Raw genomic sequence first — 17,485 nt, 5'->3', positions numbered from 1 at the left:
CCTGTCCACCAGTGGTCAAAGCGCCCAGCCACGCACATCTCGAAGGAAACGACAGCGTCATCTACATCCAGCATCGGCGTTTTTTTGTTTCATTTTTTTGTAACAAAATCCGAGGATAAAGGCACCCACGCAGCCAAGGACAACACGCACAAGCTGGTACAAAAGCGACGCACACGTCGAGCCGAAGTGGTCCGGGAATGACATGACAACAAAAGTCGGCGACACAGCACAGCTCAGCCTAGAACTCCCAGAGCCAGACACGGGACAGCGAAACGACAAAGTGAGGAGAAAACCTGCAGCAGCAGGCAATTAACGGCGTCCACGTTGTCGCTCCTGGTCACCCTCCCTTGCCTTACTCCGCCTTTCTTGTCTCCAGTCCGGCCTTCTTCTTATTATTGTTTGACATCTATCTCGACTTGGTTTCTGTCGCCCGCAACATCACGAGACCGGCGGCCTGCACCGCCCGTGAGCGACAATTTCCCACCGCTCACAAAGGGCCACGAGATACAGAGCCGACCGGCGGCCAAAAGAGCTGCATGCTGCTGCCGCCCGCCGACAGTCTCTTGCGCCCTGCCTCTCTTCTTTGATTCACCCTGCCAGATATTAACGCGGCATCTTCGAGGCGGCCGGCGCGACGGGCTCGACCTCGTCGGAGTTCAATCGTTCAGAGGCTGGAGCCGACCATGTCATCTTGCGCGGGTTGACTGGTGCAACTCTTGCCTATCGTCTCTTCTTGTTCACACACTCTCTCGTTTTCGCATTGCCACGTTCCTTGATAGGTTTGCTTCTCGATTTCTCTGATTTAATCTCTCTTTGCGTGCTGTGCACCTCCGCGTCATCCTTCCTTGTCCTCTCTTTCTCTGTCGTGTTGTCTCGCGCTCTGCAATCACTCGCTTCGCCCCTCTGTCTCTCCGGGCGGGTCCCGTTGCGTTGGCAAAACCGCCTCCTCCTCCATTGAAGTAGAGACAGCATACACCCCATCTGCGACTCCGAGCTGGCCTTGCATTGGTACCACTTACCCGCATCCCTCCCCAATATTACCTGCTTTCCATGCATGATGGATGCCATGTACATAAATAGCAAACCACATGGCCTTTTGTCTGAGGACAAAACACGAGATGGCGCAAGGGAAATCCGCGAGCGGTCCAGCAGACGACGACCAGCTTCGGACGCCGGTCTCAGCTCCGGCCTTGTTGTCGCCAAGTCTGCCCATCTGCGCTCTCACATATATCGTCACTCCCATGCCTCTCCCTCGTCTCCATTTTCTGCCACTGTTACTCTTTCCTCCCCCACCACTGCCCTGGATTCATTTCAGCCCCGGCCAACTACCTCACTCTCGGCGTTGGCTGCACAAATTCCTTCTTCCTCACTTCCTCCCCCATCATCGTCGCGGTCTACGCCTTCTGCCGCCTATTCGCCTCGGTTGGTAAACGGCCATCGCTACAACGGCACCGCCACAGTCACAAATACCGCCGCTCATACCAACGGTATCCAGGCGGCCCCGACACCGCCTTCTTCCGCGTCTATTCCCTTCTTCAAGACAGGAAGCAATACTACACCCGAGACCTCACTGGTTGGTGCGAGGGGCAAGTCAATACCGCTCGACGACAGCACTGCGGCACATCGAACTTCTGCTCTCCGCGAGCTCAACAGCAGCTTCCCTTCGCCCGTGCTCCGCCACCAACAGGCCAAGTCTACGGGAGCACAAAGCACCACATATTCGCAACCAGTCATTGTCCGAACATACTCCGGCCCTCCACAGTCCCCTTCGACTTCCGCCCACTACCGGCCGCCCAGCAGCAGCCGCCGAGCTGGCAGTCGTGCATCCGGCTCCCGCCGCATTCCATACGGTCAGAACGGCCAGGCTTCGTCGTGGGCTTGGGACTCTACTGCCAACAGCAGCAACAATGCTCAGAGTGTAGGCTGGGGATTAGCGAGTAGCCTGTTCGGCATGGCACGATCAAAAGGAAAGAAGACCGGGTTTATACCGTGGCCTTTTGTTGCAAGCACAGATGGCCCATCACAAAAGGGCGAGGCAAAGCTGCCGCCGATTGAGGCATTCTCTTACAAAGGCTTCATGGCTGACCTGCAGACCACGACCGACATTCGATCTGACCTCGACCGCATTGCAGAGATCTGCGCCCGGTCAAGATACTGTCTAAGCGACAAATACGACTCGCATGTGACTCCCCACGGGTCCGGTGCGAGCTTTATGGCATCTGTATCACAGCATCCCAACCATTCCAAGGGCCGGAGGAAAGGGGCATCCAGTCCTGGTGGACCAACTCTCCAAGCAGTACCATCCGACGACGACGAGAGTAGCGCACGAGGCCATCGACGAAGGCGCGGCGGGATCGGGGGAGGCAGACGACGCAGCGCAGCCTATGGCACCTTGGAAACCATCATGTCGTCAAGCCGGTCATCGGAGGAAGACAAGTCCAAAAAGAAGTCCGCGGCTGACATTACCGAAGCAGTTCGTGGCCGCGCAGCTCGGAAGGGACTAGGCACCGCCGACAGCACCGGAGACGGCACTGCTACTACAACCGGGGAGAGCAGCGGGCGCAACAAAACATCTTCCAATTCCAGCAAATCACCACGCGGGAAGGACGGGGACAGAAGAGGATCCAGGTCTCCAAAGGAAAGCTCCAGTGCGAATCTTGTGGATGGTGACAAAGCCTTGCTTGGCAGTAGTGGACCATTGGCTACTTCTCGATCTTCACCGGACCGGCAGCAAGTGAAACTCCCTCGACGACCAAAGTCCACATCGTTTGCGCACGCAGTTATTGGCAGCAGTCGCAAGAACCAAAGACATCGGCATTCAGCTGGACGCGAGAGGAGTTCAGCAGTAGCTACGCACCCGGTGGTAGATGTCTCTAATGTGCCAGCCCTTCTAAGCGAACCAGCTCTTCCTCAAACGTCCGATGGGACCATGGATATGTACAATGTGCTATCGGACGCGGTGAATGGACAAGCCTCGCCCCATCCCACTCCTCATCATTCTCGACGCAGCAACACCCTGGAGCACAGAATCCACATTGTTGACCCGGACGATGAGGCGAACCAGGATCCGTCCCTATTTCTCGACCCAGAGGATGCTACTGAAGCCGGGTTTTTCTCGGGTCTCACCCACTGGATCCCCTGGATGGCCAACGGAACTGGAGGCCCAATCGCTGAACAACCTCTGGGTAATGGACACAGTGTATCTCACTACCATGAAGTACCAGCGCCGGTCGTTGCCGGACGAGCATCTGTCGCAGGCCCAAGTCACGCTGAAGGGAGTCTCCGCGAACTACTAAAGAGCGTGGAAGACACAAATGGAAAATTGAAGAAGGGGAAGGCTGTTGATGACAATAACAGCCGTTGAGTGGTTGAAAAGTACTGGCATTTGGCATCCATGCTTGACTTTATGTGCTGCACATTGTTCTCCTTGTCCTGTTTTGATTTCAAAGTTGTATTAAATATACCCCCTTTCCCTGTTTTATAAGCCACCCATGTTTCCACTTTCATCTGCAGCAGTTTTCATTGTCTGATTCTTTTATGATTATGAACTCTCATTGGCAGGTTTTTTTTTTTCGATTTTCGCTTCCTCTTTTGCCACTCAAGGACGATACACAAAATAAGACGGATGCAAGACAAAGGGGACAATATACACAAAAGGAGTGTCTGGTCAAAATGGCCGTTTGTTAAGTTTGCTCTTTATGTTTCTATAGTCGATCAGTTAAGGCCTGGCGTGCTCCCAATGTTTGGGACTTATACACATCTTGTGGCAAAACATAATGGAATCGCACGAATAAAAATGGGTATGAACTCAAAACTGTTGACAACATAAAACGTCGTGGTTGCACCGCCGTCGTTCTTCGTGAGTACAGACTTCCTTTTCATCGTCTCTTCTGCACAGCTATGCTCCTACAAATACAAAGAACAGCCAATGGACCCAGTGCGTGTAGACTCCAGCTCCTTGTTTATTGTTTACAGAGTGCTCCCATAACAACCGTACTTATTTTTCTCCCGTTCCCGTGTAAATATTCGAAAAGAAAAAAATGAAACCCCACGAGTATTCCTATCCAGGTGTGCAATAAAATAGATGTAAAAAAGTCTAATGACAAAGAGAGAAAAAAAAAATTCAGGATAGACGCTGACGGTACCCGCACCGAGCCCCATTGGCCTCTACTGTCTGTTGTCCTTTCTGCTTTAGAACAAACCGGCCAAAAATATGGAAGCAGCTACATCAACCATTATCTGTATCTGTATTGCGGAGGTGTGTGCTTTGTGACTTCGGTGCGAGCGGCGGGTATAGTCGCAGATGCAGACGTTGGTCCCGTGGTGCCTCCTGCGTGGACCGCCATTGATGACTTCCTGGCTAACGCCCTGGATAGGCTCCGCTTCGGTCTTTGTTCGTGTCATCCGGTGGGAACGCCGGGGTCTGTTTCGGCTGCGTCGGCACGTCGGAGATGGGCATGGAGGACGATGTGGCTTCTGAGATTGCAGCAACTATGGCCGAGGCAACCTCAGCTTTAGCCACTGGCAATGTATCTTGGTCGGCACCAGTATTGGGCCTTGGTGCTTCAATATGCTGGCGCTTGGCCTCCCGCTGGTCTGCACTACCGGCTCTGCCATTGCCGTCGACCTCCGACACCGTAGAAGGCGGTCGCTTCTTCGTCTCGTGTTTGTCGCTGGAAACGATAGCATCAGAAATTGCTGGTGCTGGAGCAGCGGCCGGGTCGGCAGAGGCAGATGCGGATGCGATAGCTTGCGCTGCTGCTTTACGGGCCTCTTTTGCGTTGCGTTCGTTCTGGCGCCGGAGAGCCTTGGACTTGAACTCGTGCCAATCACCGCCAATGTCCGCCAATCTAGTAATATCACGTTAGTATAGGGAGCGAGACGCACAAAGTACACGATAGATGCAGGATGGATCGAAAAATGACGTACTCAATGGCTTGACGCGCCGGTGGCTGTTCCTGGGTGAAGTAGCGATGGTCAAGGACCTCCGCAGCGGACGGTCGGTTGGCAGGATTGTAGCGGAACATGGCCGAGAGGATGTCAAATGCGGCAGGCGTGACGCGGTGCTGGTACGTTTCGGCAAAGACGTTCGCCAGTCGATAGGTGGGCCGCATGAGCTCGAACCAAGGCATTTCGGTCAGCCCGGGCCATTCGCTTTTTGTTGGCGTGCCCAGTATGTGGTAGATCTTGGACAGCTGGCTGATCTCGCCGCCACCACCCGGGAAGATGGGGGCTTGCGTGAAGATCTCGACCATGACACAAGCGGCGCTCCAGATGTCGACGGCCGGGCCGTATTGTGTCTCGCCCAGGAGCAGCTCGGGCGGCCGGTACCAAATGGTGATGACGCGGTTCGAATAGTCGAGCTGATGACGCTTGGCAAAGAAGCGGGCCAGGCCAAAATCGGCCAGCTTGAGGATACCGTCGCTGCTGACGAGAATGTTGGCGGCCTTGATATCACGGTGCAAAACACCGCGGCGGTGTAGGTAGTCGAGGCCTTGGAACAACTGTAGGGCCATGTGCTTCTTCTGGCCATCATCCAGCTTGAACGTCGGGTGGTTGAGCAGGCCGTTGAGATCGTGGGAAAGGTACTCGAAAACCATGAAGCAGTCGTTCTTCTCCACCATCACCTCCTGCAGCTCGACAACGTTGACGTGCTTCAGGCTCTGCAGCAGCTTGATCTCACGGATGGCCGTCACGGGAAGGCCCTCACGCTCGCCTTCCATGCGAATGCGTTTGAGGGCAACGAGTTTCTTCGTGTAGACGTGGACCGCCTTGAACACTTTTCCGTACGTACCAGATCCAACGACTGACTCGTTGCCCGGCTTGCGGTAGTAGACCGAGTCGGACGCAGCCAGGTCCTCGGGCAGTGTCGGTCGTGGTTTGGGGTGGCGGATGATCTGCTTGACCTTGCGATAGCGCGGGCCAGGACGGGATTGCTGCTGTTGCTGCTGTTGCTGTTGAGGGCGGTTTTGGTCACCACGCTGCCGTTGCTGCTGCTCAAACCGAGCCCGCGAGGATGCCGGTTCAGTCGGTGCGTTGCGGGGTGGCAAATCCCTCTTGTTTCCATCATCACGACCGCCATCCTGGTGGGAATGTCGCTGCTGTTGCTGGTGTTGTGGTTGCTGTTGTTGCTGCTGGCCTTGTTGTGGCGATTGTTGCCGCGGTTGTCTGGGAGCGGCACTAAGCTTCTGGGCAATCTCCGCCTTGGGAGCAGCGACGTGATTCTTCGACGCGGCTTTGAAGGCGAAGCTGAACTTGGACCCCTGAGGACCCGTGGGTGGTTGTCGACTGGGCGGAGGCATCTGGGCGTCGGCTATCGGCTGACGGGACTCCCTCCGGCCGCGGTCTGGTCGACCCGCGATGCTGCCGTCGTCTAAAGGCTGCCGCTGATCGTACGGGATGCCGTCCGTATCTTGCATCGGGACATCGTCGCCCTCGTAATGTGCTGCCTGTCCGTGGCTGCCGTGTTGGTGATTGGAGTGGTGGCGGTGCGCTCCTGGGTGGGGAGATACGTTTGCGGGCGCTGCGTGTTGATAGCTACCGTCGGCATTCTGCCCTGTGGGCCACTGTCCGTTGTAGTCGCTGTCTCCACGGTGGTCGCCCCTTCCAGGCCCGTAGTAGTTACCCTGATAGGTACTGTGGCCCTGTGACGTTGACGTATACTGCGCACTAGGGCCTAAGGGGGCTCCGTATGGAGGGGAGTTGGCCTGTTGGAAGGAAGTGCCGTTAGGGGAGTAGTCGTGCGGTTGTTGTAATTGTGGCGGGAATTGCCTGGAAAGCGTGTTAGACAGTGTAGGTCCAAAAAAGAAAACGAAAACGAAAAAGAAACAAAAAAAAAAGAAACAAAACAACACATCGAAAATGCAGACGTGCGATGGAAATAAAGGGACAGGGATAAAATGGGCAGACTGTACGAACCCGTGAGGCGAGTATTGTTCGTGGGCTGGGGCCCATCCCTGGCTACTGCCGTACGGCGATTGGGGTGGTGCAGAGCCGTGGAACGAAGAGTTTGGAGTGCCATGTCCGGACTGAGAGTATGAGGGAGGATGGGGGTATTGCTGGTCGCGCTGCTGGTGCGGCGAATGGTTGTTGTAGTGTTGCTGTTGGGGGTTCTTCACGGAGTATGGGCCGTGGCCTGCGCCGCCCCGGAAGCTCCCACCACGTGCGGCCATATCGTCGTCAATGGGAGACCTGGGGCTGTTGGATGCCGCGTTGGAGGCGTAGGATTCGCGAGAACGGTCCCGTCTCCTACTGCGTTTCTTGCTGGCGCGGGGCGAGCGCCCGTGGCGGTCTCGATCGCGATCGCGGTCGCGGTAACGGTTGCGGTCTCGATCACGATCACGCTCCCGGCCCCTGTCTCTGTCTCTGTCTCTGTTTCGTTCCCTCTCTGGTCCCCGTTCTCGGCTTTGGTCGCGTTCGTCTTCACGGTCTCGAGCCCGGTCCCTGCTCGGTTCCCGGTCTCGTTCTCGTACCGGCTCTCGCACTTTGATTGATCCGCCAGACCGCGTCGAAGTGAAGGATGTTCTGCGGTGACGTTGTTGCTGTTCTTCCGGGGGAGGTGTGCCGGTCGGCACAAGGTCGACGGCGTCGAGGTCTTCGGGAGTTTGATCTCTGCGAGACGCCGTATCGTCTAGTACAACTGGCGAGCGCGAGTGCGAGCGCGAGCGGTCGCGTCGATCGGCAGCGAGCAGCTGTTGATTCGACAGCCGAGGGGGCTGATGGTCGTTGCCGTGAACACCAGTGCCAGTAGGTGCGCCGGCACCGGCTCCGCTCCGTACCTTGTTCTTGTTTCTCGAGCGGCGGTCGCGCCGTGACGTTGACAATGACGCTGGGGGTGGTGATCGGGACGAATAACGCCGTGAACCTTGACGGTGTTCTTGGGAGTAATGCGAGTTGGGAGATCGCGAGCGAGGACGCCCGCCGCTATGCGAGTGTGGTGGTTGCCAATAGGGACTCCTGTCTCGTCGAGAGCGCTTTGCCTGTGTACCACTGCCGCCGCCTGCAGAACCACCGTTACCGCGGCCACCAGAAGCGTCGGCAAAGCCAAACGACACGCTCGGGCTCCGAGGCCGTTTCCCCGTGCTCGGATGATTGTTGCCGCCGCTGGTTGGCTTTTGATAGCCGCTGCGTGAGTCGTGGCGCCGTCCTCGATGCAGTTCGTCTGTGGCCGCTGCCGAGACTGGGTCTAATCCCGCCGTCGATGCTTGCCGTCGATCCGCGTCTCGGTCCCGATGTCGTTCCCGGTCTCGTCCCCGGTCTCTGTCGCGTTCTCTGTCGCGTTCTCGGTCTCGTCGCGATGACGGCCGCGCGTCGTCGTCGTGTCTGTTTCGGCTTCGGCTGCCCTCACGCGACCGCCGATGTCGATTCTGGCCGTCGTTTCCAATGCTACCGCTCGGCTTTCTCGATTTGCGATTGCTGTCCTTCTCGCCACGGTCTTCACGGCCTCCGCGCCTGTCTCGATCGCCCCGATCGTCTCTGCTGTCCCGGCCCTCTCGCCTGTCTCGGTCGCCGCCGCCGCCGCCGCCGCCTCTACCTCCTCTGGACTGCTGCTGCTGATCTAGCTGCTTTAGTTGCTGCTGCTGCTGCTGCTGCTGCTGCGGCTGTCTGGGCGCTCTCTCTCTGTCGCCCTCCTCGCGTGACCGATGAGCAACGACAGCACGAGGCGGCGAATGTATTGGCCCGTTCGACGTCATGCCTCGTTGAGCATCTTCTCTGGAGCCGGTGTCGTGTGTTGGGAATGCGTGGCCGGGGTTGCGGCTGTCTCCTGGCATTTCCACATCTCGATGGCGATGGAAATGCAAAGTCACCGTCGCGGTAGCGAATTTCAATCGTAAAGCGCGGGTTTTTGAGTGACAATGAGCCTAGCCCCATTGCGGTGCAGTGGGGCGTGTCGCCGTCCTGGATTTTTTTCGGGGGGGATTTTGTCCCCCTGCACGCCTAATTCGTTGTCTGCACATGACCCCTACCAAAGTAATTGGACTGCTGTAATTTGAATTTTTAGGGGCGGAACTGCCCTGTTAATGAATGAAGAAGCAGGCAGTTGCGGTAAAGCTATCAGTGCAATGCGATGATAGTTTGACTGTAAACAACAGCAAGGCCGTTAATTCCTTTCCAACGTCAATCGCCCTTGGCATCTTTTCACGTCGCTCAATCGTTCTTTCAATATAGTCGGCACTTCAGGTTTAGGAACTGTAAGTGTGAGAGAACGCACTTTGTCCCTCGTCCTGGTCCCCAAAGAGTCCCCCTGTATAAGACGAACTGTCTGTTCCAACCACGGTTTGAAGGGCTGAACAGCAAGAGCCTCGTCATGAGAACTTCCATCCAATATCGAGTGACATAAGGCAGTTGGTCTTCTTCTGGGACTCCTTGGTTTTGGGAGAAATAAAGAAGTAGAACATATAGCTCATTCCACTTTCATTACGTTTTTTAATGTCGCTATTTTATTCTTTATATTTAAGCACACAGGAATGAGAGGGGGGGAGAGTCAAGGAAAGAGAATACATGGGATATAGAAATTTGTACACAACGTGAGAACGTGGGAGAAAAAGGAAATTGCAATTACAAAAACACTGAAATATCATACAGACGTTTTAGGCCAGCTAAGATGACGCCATAGAAACTGGGCAGATGAAATCAAACAAATCCATACCTGCCCTACCACCACAGGATACGGCCACCTACCTGCGATCGACCTCAGCCGATGTTGTCCATGTTGGCGGAATTCATGATCAAACTGTTTCTCAGTCGGCTCGGCCGCTCCAAGTGACTCGGATTTGGTGCATGGACATCGGAGCTTCTGGCCGCCCGGTATTTCTTCAGCTTTTGTTCCAGGTACTCTACTTTGCGAGCCAGCTCCATGTATACCGTTGCAAAGCACCGCGGCACCTTGCCGTCGCAGTCGCACAGGACCATGTCATCGCGCATGAAACCGTCGCCGTACTTGCACTGGTGAATACCGCAGAGGAAGTGGAACACCTCAGCCGAGATCTGGTCCACATCGCCGCACTGCAGCATCGTCTTCAGTCCATGCGATCTGTGGACCTTGCTCAGAGGTCTGTCGGGGGACTGGGCCCAGCTGCGGTAGATAAAATCCATATAGAGGCCCTCGCCTGACACCCCTGGGTTTGCCGCGGCGAATTTGGCCTTCATCGTCGCAGACGCAGCCTTCCCAGAAAGCCCATAAGTAATGGTGAAGGGCATGGTCGACGAGAATGGCTTCATCTCATGTGCTGATTGCCGGTGCTTACCGAACTGGGCGTCTCTTCCATCGCCGCGATAAGCTGGGCCGTCTCCAGAGAAAAAACCGCTCTTTCTCGGTCTGCTGTCTAGGCGAACGGCCGCGTTGGAGCGGCTGTATTCTGGGGGGGCAATGGACTGCGAATAGAAAGATCGAAGATCTCTCGCCGCATTGTGGCTGCCTTCCATGTTGCTTGAGAAGTAAAACTACTAAGCGTAAAATAGGAAATGTAATGACCGACTTGTCGGTAGAGAATATGATTCAGCCTGTTGAGGTGGAGAGGGCGATTTCTTTCTAGGATCGAATTGTGGTGATAATGGGCGATTGTTGCTTACAACCCATCCAAATATTGAGATGAACGGACGGCTTACACTGCGTTTTAATAGAACGCTAGCCTGACACTCGTTAAAGGACATACAGTTCGCAAGACAGTGAGAAGAGGCAGACGAAGATGTCGTATCATTGTTGTTAGCCCCATTTCCTTGTTATCCTTTGTCTTCTTTGGCCTTTAACGGTCCTGGCAACAAACATCAGAAACTAAAGAAGCCCAGAGCATCTTTGTGTTGGTTGTGGCGCCTTCTGTTTAGTTAGGCACCTTTGTGCGTGCGTTGGTACCTGTAATAAATTTAGCCATCAGACAATGGATAGAAAGGAGTGTCAGGTACAAAGAAAAGAACAAAAAGGTGCAGTTGTAACGACAAAGCAGCACCGCCAAGTTTCGAGCCTATCGACAGACAAAGAACACGCTCCTGTCGGCATTGAAAGTGCCGCCAATGCACTTGAATCTCGGATTGGCTTCTCGTCCTCCTCTCTTATTGGCACAACAACCGCTGGCTCGAACGGATAGTCGATCCAACATGCAATCTGGTATGCAACCAAAGCAGCTCGCTTGGGAGACAAGTAAGGCTAACTCGGTAGCTTCGTCAGGACTAAGTCATATAACTAGCCGCTCGAAGATGTGGTCCGGCCGTTCTCCTGCCAAAAATATGCAAAGGGAGATAGTTGACGACAAGCCGGTGAATATTGCATTCCCTGCATGATGTTAGACGCCCCGGATACTACCGCCGCCAAAGGTGGGTGCAGATGGAGGAATGTGTCATCCTCGCGTGTCGAAAAATGGGCTACGCCATCTGCTTGGGAGCAATGATGGGCAGCGTTGCTCCGTCGGCTCTGCTCGTGTAATGCTGGCATCGTCAGCATACCAGTCGTCTTCAGCTAGCTCTACACTTTCCGGCCGGCCAGTTGCTGCCGTCGTCTTTGACACGCCTCTTAAATAGGTGGAATGCTGTCATAATCTTTCTTGGGTTGCTCTGCTCCTGTGGCTGGTTTTTTCTCCCATCGCTGCGTTCTTTGCTCACTCGATAGCTCGTATTAATAGGGTACCATACTCCCCCCGTCTGTATTTAATTTCTGCGTTTCTGAGACACCGACCGGTAAATAAAAGCAATCACAAGTGGGAGCTACGAAGTACATGCTGGCCCGGTTTTCTGGAGTTTGAGATTGGAGTAATCCTAGTGAGCTTGCACGATGACAGCCCTCATCCAACAATCCTTGCGTTGATCTATCGTGGTTAGTGGCACTCCCACGATGCCGCGCGAGTCCTGTATTTGTATTCTCAAGGAATAACTCCATAGATTGAACAGGCACTAGAAGTTGACTCTGCTCGCTTGTGTCACCCATATCTTACCTCTGGCTTTCTCCGCTGGGCCCGTGGTGGACGCAAAAAATCAAGTCGTGGTGAAAAGGATCAGCTTTCTTGCCTTCTTGTTAGGTAACATCCGGCGGCTTGTCCAGTCCACCAACGCTCAACGCTGAATACTCCGCGTTGCCTGTGTCCAAGCCGAGCTGACCACAGCTCGTAATGACAGGGCCTGGCCTGGCTAATCCAGGTGCCCATCCCAACTAATTTTTTGCGCCCAACGTTGTTTTCGGATTCGCCGTTGAAAAATCTGCAGGCTAGCATTCAGCCAGAATCGGAGACGCACGATGAAAGGCGATGGAGGGCGGAAAATCGGGACAGAAACGACTGATCGTGAAAACACGGATAAAGCAGAAAAGTTGTTGAGAGCGAGATTTTTTTTGTTTCGTTTCTGCACGTCCTTTTTCTGGAGCTGTAGTGTATATCGTCACCATCTCGGCGTAACGGAAGGAGCGAGCGAGAAGAGACTCCAAAAGGCCAGGTTCGTGGCAGGAGCAACCCATCTAGTCACTGCCACGGCACGACATCAAAGGGGACACTTCCGTCCTGTAAGCGGGCATCATAGACACTTAATAAGACGCTGTCAGATATTTTGGGAAGAAAGAAGCGAAATAACATATCGTGACAAGCTTACAATGTACGATACAAAGAATTAGAGCCTAGCAAGCTCCGGAAGCCCCAGGTATTGAAATTACTGTGACATGTGTATCTTCCGTCCCACTACTGGATTGTCTTTCCCAATACGAATTACATTCGTAATGTATGGCTGGTTTGAACCTGGGGCAGTCCAGTGGTTCCTCCCCGCCCAGAGATGCACTACTGATTTGCACCTTCCATTCGTCGCTTCGACCATTTGCCGGCGTCGCCACACACCAACTCTCTGCCAAAGACCAATCCATAGTCCGGCCCTGGGAACAGCTTTACTCCATAAATCTGCAATAAGGCCATCCGTGGCGAATCCGTATGTATAGCTTCCCTTTCGATCTCGTCTAAGAAGTGGCGGCGAGTTCCTGGTGGTTCCCTCGAATATTCATCGTCGTCCAATGTGCCTTCCTAGTTGTTGTTTTCGTGCTTAGCACATCTTCCATGTCTAACTGGTTGAGACAGTCTGGGGTTGTTGAACGGAAGGAGCGCAGGGGACAAGCAGAGACGAGATAGAAAGGAACTTCTCGTCACCATCGCCAACTCCTCGCAAACTTAGCTTCACAATTTCACAACTTCTCTGGTTATTCCGCTGCTGCATGTTGTATGCCTCATTTTTCTCACATCCAACCCAGTAGAAGCATTCCTCAGTCGCTCATCGCCGACTCGCCTAACCAAGCGTGGATAGCTTCCATCCCCCAGTCTTTTCCCCTTACCATCCATACTAAGCTCAAAGAAGCACAGCAACTGTGTTGTTCCCTGCTACCGCACTGCAACAGCGACGACTGTTTTTCTCGTCTTTTTTTGTTTTTGGCAGTCCAGGTTCTCGCCACCCTCACGTTGCGCTCCTCGAAGCTTGGCTGGCAGGTTTCTTGCCCTCTCCCGTCCTTATTAGCTCTTTGTTCGGTCCTTTTCTCGTTCATTCTCCTGCCTTTGCTATTTGCTTCCTGTTCGTCCTCTCCCCCTTAAATTATATCTGTTCCCCTTCCTCTTTGCATCGATTTGCATCAGTTATTGTGTCCAACGACTTTCCATTGTCTTCCTCGTCTGAAGCTTCACCTTCCAACCTACATAAAGCCGACAGCTCGTCATTTCGTTTTGTTGCGCGAAAAACAGCGAGCGCAAAAGGCCTCTGACGACACCTAGCTCTGCCTTTCTCCACTTTCAACCCCAAATCGACGTTCTCCCCGCGAGCCCAGACCTAAGGTCTGCTGATCTGCTCCGTGCTTCTTCCCTGTTTCTTCTCGTCCTGCCTCGACTTCCCAATCTTCTTTTTCGCTCTTCTCTCCTCCACTCGTCTCTTTTCTCTATTCCTTTGCCATTGAGTCCTCGACCAGAGGTTCTCAAAAACTGCGCCGTTTCTTCAACCGCAATTCTACCTCTTCCCAATTCCCCAAGCTCATTACACAATGGCTCAAGACGGCGTGCGCGAACCGCGCGAGGTTAAGAACCACTATCTCTTTGAGGTCGCGACCGAAGTTGCTCACCGTGGTATGTCTCGTCGTTGCATTTACCGTGTTTTTGGCTCCTACCCTAGGGGTCTCACCACGCAACCTTCTTGCGCTGCTGTTTTGCACAATGGCTGACCCCATGTCTTACCTTGCACAGTCGGCGGTATCTACTCGGTTATCAAGTCCAAAGCCCCGGTCACCACTGCCGAATATGGAGACCGGTATACCCTTATCGGCCCTCTGCACCGGGAATCCGTACGTCCGAGCTGTCAATTCCGTTAAACGATACTATGAACACCATACTAACTTTGCGACGGTAGGCCGCTGTTGAGGTCGAAGAGCTGGAGCCGACAAACCCCGAACTTGCCGCTACGATCGATTCTATGAAGGAGCGCGGGATCCAGATTGTCTATGGCCGCTGGTTGATTGAGGGTGCGCCTCGCGTTCTCCTGATTGACACCAAGTCCGCCTACAACTTCATGGATGAGTGGAAGGCCGATCTGTGGAACGTTGCTTCCATCCCGTCGCCGCCCAGCGACGAGGAGACGAACGAAGCCATTGTTTTCGGCTACCTTGTTGCTTGGTTCCTTGGAGAGGTACGATGCCGGCACTGCGTCGGCGGCCCCTTGGGCTGCCCTGATCCGGAGAGCGGTATTGCTAACAAAGAATGTTTGCACTGTCTAGTTCGTCTGTCACGAAAAGAAGAGGGCCGTCATTGCACACTTCCACGAGTGGCTGGCCGGTGTTGCTCTGCCATTGTGCAAGAAGCGCCGCATCGACGTCACCACGATTTTCACCACGCACGCCACACTCCTCGGTCGTTACCTCTGCGCCGGTTCCGTCGATTTCTACAACAACCTGCAATACTTTGATGTGGACGCTGAAGCCGGCAAGCGCGGTATCTACCACCGCTACTGCATCGAGCGCGCAGCGACACACTCTTCCGACGTTTTCACTACTGTGTCGCACATTACCGCTTATGAGAGCGAGCACTTGCTGAAGCGCAAACCCGACGGTGTCCTCCCCAACGGTCTGAACGTCACAAAGTTCTCGGCCATGCACGAGTTCCAGAACCTGCACCAGCACAACAAGGAGAAAATCCACGACTTTGTGCGCGGCCACTTCTACGGCCACTACGATATTGAGCCCGAGAACACGCTCTACTTCTTCACGGCGGGCCGCTACGAGTTCCGCAACAAGGGTGTCGACATGTTTATTGAGTCGCTTGCGCGGCTGAACCACCGTTTGAAGACGGCTGGTAGCAAGATGACGGTCGTGGCATTTATCATCATGCCGGCACAGACGCACTCCCTGACTGTGGAGGCTCTGCGGGGACAGGCCGTTGTCAAGTCTCTTCGCGATACGGTTGACGTCATTGAGAAGAGCATCGGCCGGCGTATCTTTGAGCGCTCGCTCAAGTGGCACGAGGGTGAGCCGCTACCCGATGAGAAGGAGCTGATTACAAGCCAGGACCGTGTCCTGCTGCGGCGCCGCCTGTTCGCCATGAAGCGCCATGGCCTGCCGCCCATTGTGACGCACAACATGGTCAACGACCAGGAGGACCCTATCCTGAACCAGATTCGCCGCGTGCAGCTGTTCAACCACCCGAGCGATCGCGTCAAGATTGTGTTCCACCCCGAGTTCCTGAGCTCGGCGAACCCGGTGCTTCCGATGGACTACGACGACTTCGTCCGCGGCACGCACCTGGGCGTCTTCTCGTCGTACTACGAGCCGTGGGGCTACACCCCGGCCGAGTGCACGGTGATGGGCGTGCCCAGCGTGACGACGAATCTTTCGGGCTTCGGCTGCTACATGGAGGAGCTCATTGAGAACTCGAGCGACTACGGAATTTACATTGTCGACCGCCGCACCAAGGGCGTCGACGACTCGGTTAACCAGCTGACGTCGGTCATGTTCGATTTCTGCCAAAAAAGCCGCCGCCAGCGCATCAACCAGCGCAACCGCACCGAGCGGCTCAGTGATCTGCTCGACTGGAAGCGCATGGGGCTCGAGTACGTCAAGGCCCGCCAGCTGGCTCTGCGCCGTGCCTACCCCGACTCCTTTGCCGGCGAGGACGACGACGAGGACTACATCCCGGGTGTGGAGCAGAAGATCTCGCGGCCATTCTCTGTGCCGGGCTCCCCTCGCGACCGCACGGGTATGATGACGCCTGGTGACTTTGCCAGCCTGCAGGAGGGTCGTGAGGGTCTGAGTACGGAAGACTACGTTGCATGGAAACTTCCGTGAGTTTTTCTCCCGACCACTTTCCAAATTTTTAATTTTCTCCTTCTCTCTTTTTGATACAACAGGCGCTGACGAACTGGCATTAGTGAAGAAGAGGACCCTGACGAGTACCCGTTCCCCCTAACTCTGAAAACGAAGCCGACCGGCGGTGCTGCCAGCCCTCTGGACGGTGTCGTGTTGAACGGAAAATAAAGCAGATGAGGGTACGACGTCTGCCTATGTGACCGAAGCGTCGAAATAACGGTGGGAGTCGGGAACAGTTGGTTCCTTGCATTGCACAGCTAGCGGTGGTCGTGAAGGAATTTTCAATACTCATTTTTGGCATATGCTGTCCTTCCAGGCCGGAAGAGATCTGTTTTATCTAACCACAACGACATACTAATTTATCGGAGGAGAGCTAGGCCGCAGAAGGGGACAAGTTTGCACGGCGGTAGTCAGCAAATGTTTTCTCTTATTTTTTTTTTTATTTGAATTTATCATTCTGGGTTTTCATAGGGCCGTGTAGGATTTGTCATTGATTTTTACGCATGGAAGCTTAAGCGCGAGTTTCTGCATATGGGGTGACAACGGAGAAGGCAGAGGAACTGCATCAATCTATCCAAATATAGAACAGATGATTTGTTCTCCGGCCAAGCTTGGTGAATTTTTGTCATATTTAAATTCATATTTTCTTCCATTTGCACACCAACCCAGCGCCGGTAACCAGAGCATACCTTCGCCAGAAACAGGTGTCTATCGACCAAGATAGTCGGCCGGCAACACCATTGATAAACTGATCGGCCCGCTCAATTATGCATATGTGTTCCACTGGCTATATAAAGCGCGGTCTCAATGCCTGGGCAGTGCACATATCAATGCCATGAGAAGGGGAAGTGCGGAAAATAGACTACGGGTACGTCGTAGAATTCGGAGAATTGGCAGGACGTATTATTGCGGATTGAGCCATGCTCCGGAATAGTCACAAATTCAAATACGGAAAATGAGGTTTATGGCGCCTGTGCACAAGACCGCCCATTTGTCGTGCTGCCAATTCTGCATTGTAAAGTGTCATTATTACCGTGACGAATTGGACGACGACGAGCTTTTCCGTACTCATCATGCCTCAGTAAAACACTTGGCTAAGCAAGCTTTCCCTTTCCCCGCAAAATGCAAGGAGAGCGGTGCCTGCCTTTTTGGTTAGAGCTGGGAAAGCAAGTGCAACTGTCGCCCGCC

General features: G+C 54.2%; 5 protein-coding genes across 5 annotated transcripts; 2 read left to right on the top strand and 3 right to left on the bottom strand.

Moving 5' to 3' along the window:
* Positions 1 to 720: 720 nt before the first annotated feature.
* Positions 721 to 1,056, bottom strand: SPSK_05704 (uncharacterized protein; the record flags this gene model as incomplete). The annotated part of the gene is made up of 1 exon (XM_016732444.1): positions 721 to 1,056. The coding sequence occupies one exon, from the start codon at positions 1,054 to 1,056 to the stop codon at positions 721 to 723; it is 336 nt and encodes a 111-aa protein (XP_016583813.1).
* A 1-nt stretch (position 1,057) lies between these two features.
* On the top strand, positions 1,058 to 3,364 carry SPSK_05007 (uncharacterized protein; the record flags this gene model as incomplete). The annotated part of the gene is made up of 1 exon (XM_016731763.1): positions 1,058 to 3,364. One exon carries the CDS (start codon positions 1,058 to 1,060, stop codon positions 3,362 to 3,364), a length of 2,307 nt encoding a protein of 768 aa, XP_016583812.1.
* Positions 3,365 to 4,360: 996 nt separating this feature from the next.
* SPSK_04817 (uncharacterized protein) lies at positions 4,361 to 8,771 on the bottom strand (the record flags this gene model as incomplete). Its single annotated transcript, XM_016731580.1, has 3 exons — positions 4,361 to 4,850; positions 4,930 to 6,771; positions 6,919 to 8,771. The coding sequence occupies 3 exons, from the start codon at positions 8,769 to 8,771 to the stop codon at positions 4,361 to 4,363; spliced, it is 4,185 nt and encodes a 1,394-aa protein (XP_016583811.1).
* A 922-nt stretch (positions 8,772 to 9,693) lies between these two features.
* SPSK_05556 (uncharacterized protein) lies at positions 9,694 to 10,425 on the bottom strand (the record flags this gene model as incomplete). The annotated part of the gene is made up of 1 exon (XM_016732299.1): positions 9,694 to 10,425. One exon carries the CDS (start codon positions 10,423 to 10,425, stop codon positions 9,694 to 9,696), a length of 732 nt encoding a protein of 243 aa, XP_016583810.1.
* A 3,562-nt stretch (positions 10,426 to 13,987) lies between these two features.
* SPSK_04978 (glycogen(starch) synthase) lies at positions 13,988 to 16,465 on the top strand (the record flags this gene model as incomplete). The annotated part of the gene is made up of 5 exons (XM_016731736.1): positions 13,988 to 14,069; positions 14,187 to 14,284; positions 14,350 to 14,625; positions 14,714 to 16,272; positions 16,360 to 16,465. The coding sequence occupies 5 exons, from the start codon at positions 13,988 to 13,990 to the stop codon at positions 16,463 to 16,465; spliced, it is 2,121 nt and encodes a 706-aa protein (XP_016583809.1).
* Between the last annotated feature and the right edge of the window lie 1,020 nt (positions 16,466 to 17,485).

This window comes from Sporothrix schenckii, assembly GCF_000961545.1.
Source record: "Sporothrix schenckii 1099-18 chromosome Unknown Cont49, whole genome shotgun sequence".
Taxonomy (NCBI): domain Eukaryota; kingdom Fungi; phylum Ascomycota; class Sordariomycetes; order Ophiostomatales; family Ophiostomataceae; genus Sporothrix; species Sporothrix schenckii.
This window is presented reverse-complemented; position numbering and strand designations above follow the sequence as displayed.